The sequence below is a fragment of the Hemitrygon akajei genome, chromosome 3 (assembly GCF_048418815.1).
Source record: "Hemitrygon akajei chromosome 3, sHemAka1.3, whole genome shotgun sequence".
In the NCBI taxonomy this organism is placed as follows: domain Eukaryota; kingdom Metazoa; phylum Chordata; class Chondrichthyes; order Myliobatiformes; family Dasyatidae; genus Hemitrygon; species Hemitrygon akajei.
In genome coordinates this window covers 54,359,041-54,378,195 of record NC_133126.1, presented here as the reverse complement: position 1 = coordinate 54,378,195, position 19,155 = coordinate 54,359,041, and the positions used below count along the sequence as shown (strand labels likewise).

Here is a 19,155-nt window from a genome sequence, read left to right as displayed (position 1 = left end):
AGCCTCATGTCTTCTATATTTGGGTATTCTCTGGACATTAAATATCCAGAAAAAAATTGTACATACAGTACTTGTTTGAATCCAAAATAAAACCTATGTGTTTCAGTATCCAAACAATAATTCTAACCTAATTATCATACATTTTCATTTGGAATGATTGCTGCAGTTCTAACTACAATATATATACACCAGAACAATTTCTATTTCCCAGCCTGGCAGAAGTAGGGTGCAAAAGGAGTGACAAAGAGGTGCCTTCCAACACTGCTTTAAAGGGGAGGTAATGCAGAAGTATTTTAATTGGATTAATTTAATTTAAAAAATAAAATTTACACTTTACTGAAACAGATGATCAAAAATATTTTCAGATTAGGGACAAACCATAAAGAAATTGAAAAGTTCATGGCCTTTTGACATAACTGGAAAACGTTAGATATAATAGGCATATTATGTAACGACCCACTCACATTCTCAATTGCCTGTACATAAAGGCTTTTGTAACAAATGGGTTTATGCACCCATTTGTTCATCTACTGATTGATCACTCTGCCATCCATCCATGAGGCTAAATCTCTTGAGTGGAAGCTCTTAAACTTTGGAATGGGGACCCATGCTGCAAATGACCCAAGTACGTTTAAATAAACCACTTGGGAGTGTTTCCATTGGCAGGAATACTTCCAGACCCAAGCACTATGTGCCCTGGGCTCACAACTGAGATATACCAAGACTACTTGCAACAGTAACTCTATCAGACAATGTAATGTACTTTTTAAATATATAGTAAATCCACTTAAAAACTAATGGGAAACATGATAAAACAGATTACCTTAACAAGTACTTGATTTCATAATAGGTGTAATCAGAAATCAAAGTGCTATTAAAATAGAAATATTTCATACTTAAAAGAATTTTAGTAGCTAAAGGCAGCAGATCACCACCATCTTCTTAAGGACAATTAAATGTTATGAATAAAAATTGACCTTTCCAACAAATTGTAAAATCATAGAAGGCAGCCATTTTGTCCATGTCAGACAAAAATGGAACTTGGGATTACTCAAAGTAAATTTATTATCGAAGTACATATATGTCACCCTATACAACCCTGAGATTCATATTCTATAAATCCAATAATCTTAAAAGACCACACCAACTGGGTGTACAACCAGTGTGCAAAAGGCAAACTGTGTAAATATAAAATAACAATAAATAAGCAATAAATATCAAGAACATGAGATAAGTGAGTTCATAGGTTATGGGCTCACTTCAGTGTTGGGTAAGTGAAGTTGAAGTTATCCTCTCTGGTTCAAGGGTTGAGGGTTATCCTCACTGTTTCTGGTCCTGGGGTGTGAATCGAGGCTCCTGTACTTTCTTTCTAATGGCAGCAAACTTAAATATGGCATGGAGCTGTGCTTAGCCAGATAGTCCTAAGTGTAAAATGAGTAGAGCTGGGTGGGTGGGGGGGGGGGGGGGGGGAGGGGAGGCTAAGCACAGTCTTGTGGTGCACCTGTGCTGATGGAGATTGTGGAGCTTTTGTTGCCACTCCAAAATGACTGGGGTCTGTAGATGAGGAAATAGAGGATCAAATTGCACAAGGAGGTATTGAGGCCAAGGGCTTGTACCTTACTGATTGGTTTTGAGGGATGATAGTATTAAATGGTGAGCTGTAGTCGATAAAGAGCATCCTGATGTATCTATCTTTGCTGTCCAAATGTTACAGGGTTAAGTGGAGAGCCAATGAAATGGCATCTGCGGTGGACCTGTTATGCCAATAAGGAAATTCAAGTGGATCCAAGTCACCTCTCATGCAGGAATTGATATGTTTCATCACCATCCTCTCAGAACACTTCATGACTGTGGATTTAAGTGCTACTGGATGATGGTCATTGAGGCAGGTTACCAGTCTTCTTAGGCATCAGTACAAGTGAAGCCTATTTGAAGCGAGTGTGTGCCTCAGACAGCCGAAGCGAGAGGAACACTCCAACCAGTTGATCAACACAGGTCTTCAGTGCTTGGCCAGCTACCCCACTTGGGCTGGATGCTACTCATGGGTTCACCCCTGAAGGATGCTTACATGTGATGACTGAAATCACAGGATCATCGGGAGCTGTGGGAGTTTTCAGTTTTCTTTAACTGAATGGATTATAATTCATGTTCTCTTCCAGAGACATTGTAAATTAGATGTTTTATATCTGTGAAATTCCTTCAGTGAGTTCTCAACCCCCTACTGCATTTCCAATTTCAATAAAATCTTCATTTCTCTTCTGATTTATAAATGTTTGCCAAAATTGTCTTTCCTATATCTCCTATTTTCAGCTTTCAATTTTATAATCTCAGTTAAATTTCCTCTCCATATTTAGCATCTCTTGTAACCAATTCCCTTTTTCTGGGAGTATTATTTAATAATTAACTGGTGACAGAATTGTACATTGTGCACGCTATCACTATTGTTTTATAGGGTCTGAGCAATCTTTCTATTCCTTTACAGCTGAAGTGCAGAATACAGTTATTTCATATGCAACTTTAACCACTTTATGTATCTGTCAATAACTTTTGAGTCTTTGAATATTTGTTTTAAATTTATTAATTTATAACACTTTTTAGGCACCACAGCATTTGTGAAGAATATTGCAAAAGTAAGGCCATGACTGCTGAAGGCTAGGCTGCCAGTGTGTGTAATACTGCAGACGACTGAAGAAAAGCCATTGCTTGATACTCAAGAGTTCTATAGTTTTAAGAGTTCTATTGGATTAAGTCTTTTTGTAGACTGATATGTCTAACTGGTGTATCACAGTACACCAGTTAGCCTTTAACTTTGATACCTTAATGTTGAAACTAAATGCAACTTACTAGCAATTTTGTTTCAGAGCTTCAAGATGAAGCAATATTGCCATGTTAAATTTTGTAGTTAATTCTAACTTGAATTCTAAGTATTTCTGGTAACAACTGCTACAAAAGGCAGCTCCTATCCCCACAGCCACAAATTTTCTTACAAAGATGAAATATGCTTCAAGTAGAAAGATCATACTAAGCTTAGCCACACACTGAGCACATTTTGAATATATTAACTCCAAATTACCAATAAACACACTACAAACAGACCTATTAAGCAAATCCAACTCAATGGACAATTTTATTTTTGGTCAGAATCTGACCAATAATATTTTTTAAACAGCAAGAAGTTGTCTCCAGCTCCATTTCTACAGGAATTTGGTCAAGTTCAAATTTACAATCATGAGAAAACACTTTAAACTTGATACTATGATTTCAACTTTAAAAATAAAAAGTCAGGAGTCATTACAAACTGTACTGTATATTTGGAAAATAAACTAATTACATGTTGTCTTCATCAGATTCATCATCTTCCTCAAGTGATTCCTAAGGAAGAAAAAATATCCAGTGAGGAGTCATTCCAAAAAGCTACACTTGCTGAAATTTGTAAATAAGAATGATATTTGAAATTACTTTGGCATATTTTTCTGCTTCCTCCTTTATATCTTTAGGTACAAGTTCATGCCGGCCATTTGTAACTGCAAAACAAGTAAGAATAATATATTCCACAATTCAGTATATATGCAGGGGTATACTGCTGGATTAAATACTCATTGGTATAATACATTGGACTATTCATGAATCCCACCTTGCCTTTAAGCATGTAAATAAGCCAGTTCCATGTGAATTAAGTTTGTAAACGTTCTGACCTTTGAAGAGTGTATGCATTGACAAAAAACAATTCAAACTTCCCATCAATTTGAACTTGTACTACAAGGCAGCAAGTTCTTTACTCTGGTACAGTGACAAAAATTGCTCAAATGACTTCAAAATATAAATTAAGTTGTAATTACAAGATTTAAAGATTGAATAAAATTATATGCAGTCACTGTGCGTTTGGTGAACCAAACACAAAATGTGTTTAATGTTTTAAACACGAATACTCAAAATGAGTATTAATAATTTACAAAGATGGAATTAAGAAAACTACATTACTTTCTCCAACCCAGCTCAGCTCCAACTCAAAAGATTTATCCTTTACTTCATCATGGACAATGTAGATTCTGAAGATAAGATTTTAAAAAATTTAAATTAGTGCATTTGCATAAAGTTTCATCAAACAACAATTTTCCACACAACTCATTCATGCAGCTGTGGTGCCCAACAAGTTAGTCCCATCTGTTTGGATATGGCTCACAGCCCTCTAAACCTCTTCAATCCATGTATTTATCCAGATAGTTTTAAATAGGTTGGAAACTTACAGTACATATTAAAAATTAGTCCTAAAATTGATTTTTGTCCCAGACACTCTTTCAATCATCTTAACTTCATCATCAAATGTAGTTTAAAAAAAAGTCATGGTGTCAAACTTGTTGTTATAGACAGTGGTGGTGCTAATCATACATCCAAGTACTTAAGTTTCACTTATAGAAATGCACTGTGAAAACTCTAATCTCAGCCACAAGCATTCGTGGCGCCACTGACACATCTGAACAAATTAGCAAGTGCTCCATCTGCTGGATCAACTGAGATTAAACAACTGCAAGATCAAACAATTTTCTGGATTTAGCAGTTAAGTCTCAATCTAAAAAGCACTGTTTAAAATAACATTCTTCTCTTTGTAAAGCAGAAATGTTATAATTGCCACTGCCCAACTTATATTAAGATGGGTGTAAATCAGTTTTATCACAAAAATAAGTGCAGAATTCTGAACTGTTCATTAACTTTACAACCTCTCCTTCATTAGCAAGAGATTTCATTTCCTATACTGAGCAATTTTAATCTCTATGCCAGGGTTTCTCAACTAGGGTTTTGTGGAACCCTAGAGTTCTGCAAGAGATCATGATTTTAAAAAAACATTGAGTGCTAGCATTGAGCGTTGCACCATGTTCAAAATAACAGTGGTTGACAGTTACTGAGCAGCCCTGTTAGGCATCTCATTAGAGGTCTCTCAGCCCAGTATGGCAGTGTGCAGTAGGGCCCTGTTTATTTGGTTGAGTCCCAAATTATCTCCCCCAACTTCCGGACTTAAAAGAGCGAACAAACCCAACCGGTGTAATAGGAAATTGTCATTCTAAAGACAGTCCAATGTGATTTTTTAAAGAGGAGGTGTGAGATGGAAGAGGATTCTAGGCATCAGCCTATGGGCAATTCTGCTGAGGTTAATGGTAAAGAATTACAATCTTATGAGTCATTTCACTGCACTCATGCAACAATGGACACAAGAAGTCTATCTTTACAATGAATGCTATTTATCAGTGGGTTTTACATGGACTGGTGATCCAAGTTGTCCTGTTCCATTGTGCCTAGTCTGTGGCAATCAACTTACAAATGCAGCAATGGCTCCAGCAAAATTGTATATACACTGAACTACAAATCACAGACATGTGACACATAAAAGTGCTGATTATCTTAAACAGCTATTGGAATCTCTAATAGAGATTCTAATCTCTTTTATTAATAAAGTCATAGTCAGTAAAAAAAAAGCAGAAAGCAGACCTTATTACACAGAAAAGGAAAAGTCACATGGTTGGTGGGAACCTAATGCCAGCATGAAAAATTATCGTGGGTAAAATGCAAGGACAAGATTCAGTACAACAAATTGAAAGGGTTTCACTCTCAAACAGTGGGAAAAATCGACACATTAATGACGTCACATGATGCTGGAGGTTTTGTATGATAAACTGAAGAACAACAGCTTCTCTATCCAGGTTGATGCGTCAACAGATTTCATCAATAAATGTCATGTTGTAGCATTTGTAAGATGTGTAAATGATGGTGAAATACAAGAATTTTTTTTCTGTTGCAAAGAGCTGCCCAAAACACGCAAAGGCCAAGATACATTTAATGTTTTGTCTTCATATCTGGAAACAATAGGTCCGTCTTGGAGGAACTGCGTTGGCATCTGTATTGATGGTGCCCCATCAATGGTTGATGGTATTGCCCCATCATGAGAGTTTTATTTCTCCTGTAAAAAAAGAAAATTCTGATGTTGCCACAACACACAATTGTTCATGGAGAAGTGCTGACATTAAAACATCTTGGAAATGAATGAAAAAAGGTTCTGGATGATGCTACAAAATTGGTTAACTTTATTAAACAAATACCAGTTCAATCGAGAATGTTTAAAAAAAACTGAATGATGACCTGGAAAAAGAGTACACCAATCTCTTGCAACATACAGAAATCCGGTGGCTTAGCAGAGGTAGATTTCTCATCAGGGTGTTTGAGCTGAAAGTTGAATTGCAGGAGTACTTTCAAGAAAATAGTAGGCAGATTTTGCTGATTTGAAGATGAAAAATGGCTGCAGAAACTAGACTACTTAGCAGACATTATTCATCATATGAGCCAGTTGAACAAGTCTCTGCAAGGCCTGGAGAAAATGTTTTGACTTCAAGTGACAAGATTCTTGGATTTAAAAGGACACTGAATCTTCAGAAGAATCATGTTGCAAAAGGAAATCTTGAAATGTTTCCCCTCCTGTTTGGGCTTGAGAGTGAGGAAGGATATCAGAAAGTCATGAGTCTTATTGAAAGCCATGTGGAAGAACTGCACAACAAAATTCAACAGTATTTTCCCTCCCTTTCAACACAAAGTGTATGACTGGGTAAGGGACCCTTTCTCTGAATCTTCTGCTCAGCCTGAGAACTTGATTTTGAACAGGAAGAACTTTGTGAACTGCAGTCTGAATGTGCACTCCAGTTGAGATTCACTGATCTGTTCCTGGAGAAGTTCTGGATTTCTCTGAAAGAAGAGTATCCTGCCATTCACAGGAAAGCAATAAACATGTAACTGCAGTTTTCAACTTATTACATGTGAGACCAAGTTTTTTTCTTGTTTAACAAGCATAAAGAGCAAGGATATACATTGTCTAATTTCAGAAAAGGGTGGAAATCATGTGTGCTTAACTCAAGTTCGACCCAGAATTGAGTACTTGTGCAGCAAAAGACAAGCACAGGTTTCACGTGCTAGGCCTATGTTTGAGCCTGATCATGTCACTTAGTAAGAAAACGTTTTCTCAAAGCCTTGTATAAAATTAACTTAGGCTATGGTTTTATTCATACTGCTTTGGCTAATGGTTTTTACTAATTTTACTATTCAACATTGTCAATAAATTTTCATGTTGTAAATAGCATTAAAATCAATTTACAACCTTTATTTAAATTAAATCTACCGAGCCTACCTTTAGAAAAATTAAATCTCATTTTGGCTTAAGCCAGTTATTTAACAGAAATTTATTATGTTTACCTTATAAGTTTCTAAAATGTATGAAAGGGAAAGAAAGAGGTTAATTTCAAGAAAGGCAAGTTAAGAACTGTCTTTTTCAAGAAAGGTTGGCAAAAAAATTCATTCTCTACTCAAACAGCATTGACAATTATTTTTGGATTATTGTATCTCCAACTGACTGACTGATCACACTAATGTACTGTGAGCTGTAGATATAATAATTTTTATTTATTTTTTTTAAAACCGCAGGGGTTTGAAAATTATTTAAAAGGCTCCTCCAGGTCAAAATAGTTGAGAAAGGGTACTTTATGCACTCATTAGGAAATACAAAAGCAAAATACAGGTGCTGAAAATATGAAATGCTGGGATTTCATAGCATCTACTGTGTCATCCAGGTTTTCATTTACATAGCTCTGCCATTTCCAGTATTTTCTATTACCACTATCAGTAGGTATTTACTATAAACAGATAGAGGCATTACTGACGAGCTAAGCACTCGTGGCCCCAAAAATGCTCAGGTATTTTTTTTTGCTACATTGCCTTCACTGAGCATGCCCTAGTCACTTAACTGATTATGCTTCTAGTGTAGTGCAACTACAAGGATACTTGTGATGGAACCAGGTATGTAAGATTGCTATACCTACGAGTTTGAAAAATATTGCCTGTGGTGATTTTTTTGTGACCATTATACACTGATGAATATGCAGGTTGCCAAAATGAGTAACCACTGAGATACAGCATAATAAGAAACAGTAGGGACAAACTGTTCCTAACATCCAAGGTTGGTACATTATATTCCCTGAAACCAAGGCCTTTTAATACTAGATTGGATTGGTTGGCGCAGGGACGGAGAGTAAAACAATTTGTGATGGCAAAACTTTAATAGTGACAGTAGTAAACTGCAGGATGACAACTACTAAGTGTGCACAAGCAACTGTTAGATTAAATTTAATTCAATGTTAAGTGAGATTGAGTAGATTGAAAAACATACTTTCTAAAAAGTCTGCAGGACCAGAACTAAATGGAAATTGCATCCTAGTGGGAGGTTGGATGGAGGTTAATAAAATGTATGGAGGCAGGTGAAGGCAGAGTTCAAAAAAAGTCAGCATGAACCTGTGCAAACAGATACAGCTATGTAATGCATTCCATTCTGGTCACTTAAGAATATTAAAGTCTTAAAACAAAAATCAGAGGCTTTACTGGTAGGGTCTAGGGATCATCGATATCACCTACAAAGTTGGAAAATATTAACAAATCACTATAGTTGTACTTTTGAAAGTATCCTGACTGATTGCACTATGGTGTGGACGCAATTCCAAGGTGCAGGAACATAAAAGCTGCAGAGAGTAGTGGACCTGGCCCAACACCTCACTGGCACTTTCCTCCCCACCATCACTAGTATCTGCAGGACATGTTGCCACAAGGCAACATCCAAAGATCCCCACCATCAGGGCTACGTCATCTATTTTGCAGCTACCATGGGGCAAGAGGTACAGAAGTCTAAAATCTTACACCATTACATTCAAGAACAGCTTCTTTCCTTTATGCACTCAATTCTTCACCCACCTGGCAAAACCCTAATCACCATTACAAGTTACCAACACTGACAGATCTGATTTTTTTTCTTCTTTGTTAAAAACTGAATAACTTGCATTATTTTTCTGGTGAATGTTGCTTATATACTACATGCCATAACGTTGTTGCAAGTTTTTTTTATTACACCTGTGAACTGCTATACTTCTGCATTTGCCAGCTCCATTTTCTGCACTATTGGGAGTACAGGGGATTGAAAAAAAAAATACTAGACTACTGGCAATAAGATAATCACTCAAGGGAAGCACTTCTGACTGGCTAGTTCTTGAGCAAAAGGTAAGATATACTGGAATAAAAAGTAGCATCTATGAATTTACTACATGTAGTAGAGTTCCTCTAAATCAGCCCACAAGTTCACTCTGTAGCAGCGGTGCAGGAACAGGACTGTCTTCTTCATTCAAATTATAACCAGTACCTCCTGTCCCAAATTATCATGCTCCTGATTTGGTACTGTAGATAGTTATCCACCAATAAACAAGTGATTTTTTTTTAATGGGAGAGATGAACACATGTGAATCTATGCCTAGGAGAGTTATAACCTAGATTTTCTAGGGGAAAGGATAACATTACTGAGCTTTTGCTCTTTGACTTAATAATCTCTCTCTTTAATCAGGTAATTTATTCTACTTCAATCCTGAATTTAGCTTGTATTCAACTGTAGTACTGACTATACATATTTTCCAGAAAAATCACAAACTTGAATACTTGACTGAAGAGCTACAGCAAATCAAACATAATTCTAAAAATTGGGGGGGGGGGGGGGGGGGAAGAGAGGGTGAGTGATGAGGAGAAAATCAGCCAGATTCCCCAGAGCATCAGGTAAAATTGAAAACACATTGTTAAAACTGAATTCAGTCAAACAGTTGGTGCTTTTAGATTACGCAAAAGCATTTGCCATCTGAGAAGCTAGCATTAGTTTTGGGAAATGATTTTTAATGAGAGAGGAAGTGATTTAGTTTGCTGCCTTTTAATTCTGCAAGTTATAATTTTCAGCTTTTGCTCAATTTCAAAAGTCAAACTCAAGTCACTTAAATCTATTATGGACCTCAATGTCAAAAGGAAAACATCTTCAGAAGTAATATTGTCTTATGTACATAAATTGTACCTTATAATCCTTATTACTATTTTGATCTCCTACTGAACATCGGATAGAAGAAATGATTTTGCAATTTCCAGAAAAGTTGTCAAGTACAGGTAGAGAAATGGTAGATGGAGTAAAATCTCGGAAAGTGTGCAATGTTGCACTTTGAGAGTCAAATTGAAGGAGAAAGTATACTTTTAATAGTAGGCGTCTTAATAGCATTGAGGCACAGATGAATCCTGCGGTCAAGGTCCATAGTTCACTGAAAGTGGCTATGCAAGTGGGTAAGTTGGTAAAGCATATGGAATGCTTGGCTTCACTGGTAGGTAGGAATGTTGAGCATTAAAGTTTGGAAGTTATGCTCAAGCTAAATAAAATTTTAGCTAGATCATACTTCTAGTCAAGTCAAGTCAACTTTTATTGTCATTTCGACCATAACTGCTGGTACAGTGCATAGTAAAAATGAGACAACATTTTTCAGGACCATGGTTTACATGACACAGTACAAAAAACTAGACTGAACTACGTAATAAAAAAAAACAGAGAAAGCTATACTAGACTACAGACCTACACTGGACTGCATAAAGTGCACAAAAACAGTACCGGCATTACAATAAATAATAAACAGGACAGTAGGGCAAGGTGTCAGTCCAGGCTTCGGGTATTGAGGAGTCTGATAGCTTGGGGGAAGAAACTGTTATATAGTCTGGTCGTAAGAGCCCAAATGCTTTGGAGCCTTTTCCCAGAGAGCAGGAGGGAGAAGAGATTGTATGAGGGGTGCATGGGGTCCTTCATGATGCTGTTTCCTTTGCGGATGCAGCGTGCAGTGTAAATGCCCGTGATGGCGGCAAGAGAGACCCCGATGATCTTCTCAGCTGACCTCACTATCCGCTGCAGGGTCTTGCGATCTGAGATGGTACAATTTCCGAACCAGGCAGTGATGCAGCTGCTCAGGACGCTCTGAATACAACCCCTGTAGAATGTGATGAGGATGGGGGGTGGGAGATGGACTTTCCACAGCCTTTGCAAAAAGTAGAGACACCACTGGGCTTTCTTTGCTATGGAGCTGGTGTTGAGGGACCAGGTGAGATTCTCCATCAGGTGAACACCAAGAAATTTGGTGCTCTTTACAATCTCTACTCAGAGTATAGTGTGCAGTTCTGGTTGCCCCATTATAGCAAGGCAGTGGAGAGTGTGCAGAAGAGGTTTACAAGGATGCTGGCTAGATTAGAGATTATGAGCTACAAGGACAGATTGAATGAACTTGGGTTATTCCCCTTAAAACAGGGCTTTCCAACCTGGGGTCCACTGACCCCTTGCTTAATGGTGTTGATCCATGGCATAAAAAAATGTTGGGAAGCCTGCCTTAGAGTGTCATCAGCTGAGGGGATTTTTTTTTGAATTATGAGAGGCATAGACAGTTAGAAACTTTTCTGCAGGATAGTAACATCAGACACCAAAGAACACGCCTTTAAGGATTGTGGGGTTGCTGGAGCAAACTTGGGGCAGATCGAAGCGCTGGGGCCTGGGCTGAGAGCAAGAATTGAACCAATGTTTGGTCGATTTATGTGCAAGCCAGATTAAAAAGATTGACGTATCAAAGCTGAGGGCAAAGGACAAACTAGTGACAAACTAGCTCACTACTTCATGACGTTTATTAGCTTCTGTGCTGAACAGACTCTGCAGATGTGGCCTTCAACAATCAACACTTATCTCAGTAGTGAACTGGCTGTGCTGTGGACTCACTTTCTGCAGTTTATTTTCTGTATATTATTTGTTTACTTGTTTATAGTTTGCACAATTTAGTTTTGTTTCCACACATTGGGTGTTTTAACGATCTTCATTGTGTGGATTTTTTTTGTTTCTTTGTTTTATGGCTGCCTGCAAAAATATAAATCACAAGGTTGTATATAGTATACATACTTAGATAATAAATTAATTTGAACTTTGGGGGAGAAGTTTAAAGGTGATGTGAGGGGCAAGTTTTCGTTATTCCTAGAGAATGGTAAGTATCTGGAATAGGTTAGCAGGGATGGTAGTCAAATTAGGAAGTTTGGTGGAACTTAACTATACTTTAGATTGACACACAAATATGAAGAGAAAGGAGGGATATGGATGATACAAAGGAGGAGGACATATAGTATAAATCAGCATCGAGATTGACATAACATTGTGAGATGAATGGCCTATCCATTGCTGTACTTTTCTGTGTTTTGTTTTGTTTGATGTTCTAAAAAGTAATAGGTGCCTGGAGCATGTTGTGAGGGGAGTTGTAGAAGCAGATGCAATAGCAATGTTTAAGAAACTGTTTAAGTGTTTAAAAACTTAATGCCATTTCAAACACTGGCTATATACAGTATATTCAATATGCACATAGAAACATAGAAAATAGGTGCAGGAGTAGGCCATTTGGCCCTTCGAGCCTGCACCGCCATTCAGTATGATCATGGCTGATCATCCAACTCAGAACCCTGTACCTGCTTTCTCTCCATACCCCCAATCCCTTTAGCCACAAGGGCCATATCTAACTTCCTCTTAAATATAGCCAATGAACCGGCCTCAACTGTTTCCTGTGGCAGAGAATTCCACAGATTTACCACTCTCTGTGTGAAGAAGTTTCTCCTCATCTCGGTCCTAAAAGGCTTCCCCTTTATCCTTAAACAGTGACCCCTCGTTCTGGACTTCTCCAACATCGGAAACAATCTTCCTGCATCTAGCCTGTCCAATCCCTTTAGAATTTTATACGTTTCAATAAGATCCCCCCTCAATCTTCTAAATTCCAGTGAGTGTAAGCCTAGTCGATCCAGTCTTTCTTCATATGAAAGTCCTGCCATCCCAGGAATCAATCTGGTGAACCTTCTCTGTACTCCCTCTATGGCAAGAATGTCTTTCCTCAGATTAAGGGACCAAAACTGCACACAATATTCTAGGTGCGGTCTCACCAAGGCCTTGTACAACTGCAGTAGAACCTCCCTGCTACTGTACTCAAATCCTTTTGCTATGAATGCCAACATACCATTTGCCTTTTTCACCGCCTACTGTACCTGCATGCCCACTTTCAATGACTGGTGTACAATGACACCCAGGTCTCGTTGCATCTCCCCTTTTCCTAATCGGCCACCATTCAGATAATAATCTGTTTTCCTGTTCTTGCAACCAAAGTGGATAACCTCACATTTATCCACATTAAATTGCATCTGGCATGAAGTTGCCCACTCACCTAACCTATCCAAGTCACCCTGCACACCCTGCATCCTCCTCACAGCTAACACCACCGCCCAGCTTTGTGTCATCCGCAAACTTGGAGATGCTGCATTTAATTCCCTCGTCTAAATCATTAATATATATATTGTAAACAACTGGGGTCCCAGCACTGAGCCTTGCGGTACCCCACTAGTCACTGCCTGCCATTCTGAAAAGGTCCCATTTACTCCCACTCTTTGCTTCCTGTCTGCCAACCAATTCTCTATCCACATCAATACCATACCCCCAATACCGTGTGTTTTAAGTTTGCACACTAATCTCCTGTGTGGGACCTTGTTAAAAGCCTTTTTAAAATCTAAATATACCACATCCACTGGCTCTCCCCTATCCACTCTACTAGTTACATCTTCAAAAAATTCTATAAGATTCGTCAGACATGATTTTCCTTTCACAAATCAATGCTGCATTTGTCCACATATCTCCTCTTTCCAAATGTGCTGTTATTTGATAACCGACTCTAGCAATTTCCCCACCACCGATGTCAGACTAACCGGTCTATAATTCCTCGGTTTCTCTCTCCCTCCTTTTTTAAAAAATAGGGTTACATTAGCCACCCTCCAATCCTCAGGAACTAATCCAGAATCTAAGGAGTTTTGAAAAATTATCACTAATGCATCCACTATCTCTTGGGCTACTTCCTTAAGCACTCTGGGATGCAGACCATCTGGCCCTAGGGATTTATCTGCCTTTAATCCCTTCAATTTACCTAACACCACTTCCCTACTAACATGTATTTCCCTCAGTTCCTCCATCTCACTAGACCCTCGGTCCCTTACTATTTCTGGAAGATTATTTATGTCCTCCTTAGTGAAGACAGAACCAAAATAGTTATTCAATTGGTCTGCCATGTCTTTGTTCCCAATGATCAATTCACCTGTTTCTGGCTGTAAAGGACCTACATTTGTCTTGACCAATCTTTTTCTTTTCACATATCTATAAAAGCTTTTACAGTCAGTTTTGATGTTCCCTGCCAGCTTTCTCTCATAAACTTTTTTCCCTTTCCTAATTAAGCCCTTTGTCCTCCTCTGCTGGTCTCTGAATTTCTCCCAGTCCTCAGGTGTGCTGCTTTTTTTTTTTGCTAATTTATATGTTTCTTCTTTGGACTTGATACTATCCCTAATTTCCCTTGTCAGCCACGGTGCACTACCTTCCCTGGTTTATTCTTTTGCCAAACTGGGATGAACATTTGTTGTAGTTCATCCATGCGATCTTTAAATGCTTACCATTGCATATCCACCGTCAACCCTTTAAGTATCATTTGCCAGTCTATCTTAGCTAATTCACGTCTCATACCTTCAAAGTTACCCTTCTTTAAGTTCAGAACCTTTGTTTCTGAATTAACTATGTCATTCTCCATCTTAATGAAGAATTCCATCATATTATGGTCACTCTTACCCAAGGGGCCTCGCACGACAAGACTGCTAACTAACCCTTCCTGATTGCTCAATACCCAATCTAGAATGGCCTGCTCTCTAGTTGGTTCCTCGACATGTTGGTTCAGAAAACCATCCCGCATACATTCCAAGAAATCCTCTTCCTCAGCACCCTTACCAATTTGGTTCACCCAATCTATATATAGATTGAAGTCACCCATTATAACTACTGTTCCTTTATTGCACGCATTTCTAATTTCCCGTTTAATGCCATCCCCAACCTCACTACTACTGTTAGGTGGCCTGTACACAACTCCCACCAGCGTTTTCTGCCCCTTAGTGTTATGCAGCTCTACCCATATCGATTCCACATCCTCCAGGCTAATGTCCTTCCTTTCTATTGCGTTAATCTCCTCTCTAACCAGCAATGCTACCCTGCCTCCTTTTCTTTCCTGTCTATCCCTCCTGAATATTGAATATCCCTGGATGTTGAGCTCCCATCCTTAGTCACCCTGGAGCCATGTCTCTGTGATCCCAACTATATCATATTCATTAATAACTATCTGCACATTCAATTCATCCACCTTGTTACGAATGCTCCTCGCATTGACACACAAAGCCTTCAGGCTTGTTTTTACAACACTCTTAGCCCTTATACAATTATGTGGAAAAGTGGCTCTTTTTGCTTTTTGTCCTGGATTTGCCTGCCTGCCACTTTTACTTTTCACCTTACTACTTTTTGCTTCTACCCTCATTTTACACCCCTCTGTCTCTCTGCACTTATTCCCATCCCCCTGCCACATTTGTTTAAAGCCTCCTGAACAGCAGTAGCAAACGCTCCCCCTAGGACATTGGTTCCAGTCCAGCCCAGGTGCAGACCGTCCTGTTTATACTGGTCCCACCTCCCCCAGAACTGGTTCCAATGCCCCAGAAATTTGAATCCCTCCCCCTTGCACCATTTTTCAAGCCACGTATTCATCTGAAATATCCTCCTATTTCTACTCTGACTAGCATGTGGAACTGGTAGTAATCCAGAGATTATTACCTTTGTGGTCCTACTTTTTAATTTATCTCCTAACTCCCTAAATTCACCTTGTAGGACCTCATCCCGTTTTTTACCTATATCGTTGGTACCTATGTGCACCACGACCACTGGCTGTTCACCCTCCCATTCCAGAATGTCCTGCAGCAGCTCAGAGACATCCTTGACCCTTGCACCAGGGAGGCAACATACCATCCTGGAGTCTCGTTTGCGGCCGCAGAAACGCCTATCTATTCCCCTTACAATCGAATCCCCTATCACAATAGCTCTCCCACTCCTTTTCCTTCCCTCCTGTGCTGCAGAGTCACCCATGGTGCAATGAACTCGGCTGCTGCTGCCTTCCCCTGATGAGACATCTCCCCTAACAGTATCCAAAACAGTTTATCTGTTTAGGAGGGAGATGACCTCAGGGGACTCCTGCACTACCTGCCTACTGCATGGAGTGATATACCATGAAAGGCGAACAAGTTTTTATTCTGCCACAAGGGATTGCCAAAGAGAACCTGGCCTTATACCTATTATTCCCAATATACTGACATCAGCCAATAATGACCCGTTTGAGAGACAAACTTAACATTCTGCTTCACCTCTGCACAGAAATTTTGTGAGAAAGGATCAATTCATTGTTCACACGTCACACAACATAATAAGATGTACATTTGCACCAGCCAATTCTACACATGACTAGGAAAAAAAAAATCAGCTTTCTTTTGCAGGGAAATCAGAAAATGTCTATGCAGTTTCTTAAGAATGGCTGAAATACAAACTTACATTTTTGCAACTTCTTTAACCACTTCCCTGCAAGTCATATCTTTCATCTAAAATGAATTGAGAAAAGTAAATTTTATTTCTAGTGAGCAGTTGATAGTCATTGATTTTCAGTACATTCCAAATCACACCCAGATAGGGTGGCACAGCAGTGTAGTGGTTAACATAAAGCTATTACTGCACCAGGTTCAATTCTGCCGCTGTCTGGAAGGAGTTTGTACATTCTCCCTGTTACTGCATGGGTTTCCACTGGGTGCTCCAATTTCCTTCTAATATTCCAAAGATGTACAGGTTAGTAGGTTATTTGGTCACATGAGTGTCATTAGGCAGCATGTGCTCGTTGGGCCAAAAGGGCCTATTACTAGACACTAGAATACTACAGCACAGTACAGGCCCTTCGGCCCTCAATGTTGCGCCGACCCATATATTCCTTAAAGTACTAAACCCACACTACCCCGTAACACTATTTTTCTTTCATCCATGTGCCTGCCCAAGAGGCTCTTAAATACTCCTAATGTTTTAGCCTCCACCACCATCCCTGGCAAGTCATTACAGGCACCCACAATCCTCTGTGTAAAAAACTTAACCCGGATGTCTCCCCTAAACTTCCATCCCTTAACTTTGTACATATGCCCTCTGGTGTTTGCTATTCATGCCCTGGGAAACAGGTACTGACTATCCACCCTATCTATGCTCTCATAATCCTGTAGACCTCTATCAAGTCCCCTCTCATCCTTCTACACTCCAAAGAGAAAAGTCCCAGCTCTGCTAACCTTGCCTCATAAGACATGTTTTCCAATCCAGGCAACATCCTAGTAAACACAAAGAACACTGCAGATGCTGTGGTCAAATCAACAAATCCTAGTAAATCTCCTCTGCACCCTCTCCATAGTTTCCACATCCTTCCTATAATATGAGGTGACCAGAACTGAACACAATGCTCTAAGTGTGGTCTCACCAGAGATTTGTAGAGTTGCAACATGACCTCTCTACTCTTGAACTCAATCCCCCTATTAATGACACCTAACATCCCAAAGACCTTCTTAACTATCCTATCAACCTGTGCAGTGACCTTGAGGGATATATATTTGAACCCCAAGGTCCCTCTGTTCATCCACACTCTTAAGTAACCGAACATTAACCCTGTACTGAGCCTTCTGGTTTGTCCTTCCAAAATGCATCACCTCACACTTACCAGGATTGAACTCCATCTGCCACTTTTCTGCCCAACTCTGCATCCTGTCTATATCCTCTTGTAACCTTCGACAACCTATAGCTCCATCCACAACTCCTCCAATCTTTGTGTCATCCGCAAACTTACTCACCCATCCTTCCGCTTCTTCATCCAGGTCATTTACAAAACTCACAAAGAGCAGGGATCCCAGGACAGATCCTTGCAGCACTCTGCTAGTCACCGTCCTCCAGGCAGAATAATTTCCTTCCACTACTACCCTCCACTTCCTTCCTGTAAGCCAATTTTTTTTAAATGCAAACAGCCAAGGTTCCACTGATCCCATGCCTCATGACTTTCTGGATGAGTCTCTCGTGGGGATCTTGTCAAATGCCTTGATAAAATCCATGTAGACTACATCTACCACCCTACCCTCATCAATTTCTTTTGTTACCTCTTCAAAAAGCTCAATTAGGCTCGTGAGGCACGACCTTCCCTTCACAAAGCCATGTTGACTATCTTTGAGTAAACTGTACATCTCCAAATGCTCGTAGATCCTATCCTTAAGAATCCAATAGTTTGCAGACCACCGACATAAGGCTCTTCGGTTCCCAGTATTCTCCCTATTACCTTCCTCAAACAAGGGAACTACATTTGCCATTCTCCAATCCTCCGGCACCTCCCCTGCAGCCAAAGAGGATTCAAAGATCATAGCTACTCCTCCAGTGATCTCTTCTCACTTCCCACAGCAACCTGGGGAATATATATATATAAAATATAATTGCTAACCTGTTCGATATATCTGCATTTATATTACTGTATTTATATTACGTTACTAATAAATAGCATTAGCTTATAGCAATTCCAGACTCCACGGTGTTTTCTATTTATGCAGGTTCTCTAACCCGTCAAGGGGGTACGTGACACTAGTAATAAACTAGCAGCTGGCAGAAGGTATACTGACTTGACATATATAAACAATTTATTACAAATTGACAGAGTATCCTTCAAAAAAAATCAAACTAGATTTTTCCATAACATACATCCTGATAACAAAATTGTGTAATTTGATTACGGTACTCTCACAGAAGGTTTATCTGTATTTAACTTTTCAAGGATATTGAGGGAACTATCTAAAATTGTTCTTAATTAATCTTTTAACACAATTATATATAATTGATGAATGGTAAAACTTCATAGTTTTATAGTTTTGAAAATTACTTATCTAGTACTTGTTGCATGATATTTGCATAACAATGCAAAACCAAGCATTTTAGTAGCAGTATCTCTCCCAATTATATACTGCATTAAACTCGTGAATTCTGTATTTTTTTTTTTAAAAAGAGATTTCAAGAACACAACGTATTATTATTAAGGAACTAATTGTAATGGTCTGTTTCTTATGCCCGGAATCCACAGTTTGACTCTGCCCAATGAACCTGCTGGATCTGAACGGATTGACTTTGGCAGCCTTTGCATTGCAAACAGAATCCTGCCATCAACAAATGCCAATAAAGCTAGGTGTGGAGCTTTGCAAGCTGTAAAAGTTGTGAACTATTTTACTATTTTAAAATATCTCACAGTGACTTTTAAACACAACATAACTTAAAAATAATAATCGTAAATACATTTTTATCTTTTAACTATGATA

The 19,155-nt window shown here is 38.9% G+C and overlaps 1 protein-coding gene across 1 annotated transcript in view; it reads right to left on the bottom strand.

Moving 5' to 3' along the window:
- Window positions 1-3,097: 3,097 nt before the first annotated feature.
- Window positions 3,098-19,155, bottom strand: part of psma3 (proteasome 20S subunit alpha 3) — a 34,128-nt gene continuing 18,070 nt past the window's right edge. The window contains exons 8-11 of the mRNA XM_073039934.1: window positions 16,337-16,383; window positions 3,982-4,049; window positions 3,460-3,524; window positions 3,098-3,372 (exon numbers count right to left, since the gene is read on the bottom strand). Of these exons, the coding sequence (XP_072896035.1) occupies window positions 3,328-3,372; window positions 3,460-3,524; window positions 3,982-4,049; window positions 16,337-16,383 (225 nt within the window). The 3' untranslated portion in view covers window positions 3,098-3,327. The remainder of the gene's footprint in view (window positions 3,373-3,459; window positions 3,525-3,981; window positions 4,050-16,336; window positions 16,384-19,155) is intronic.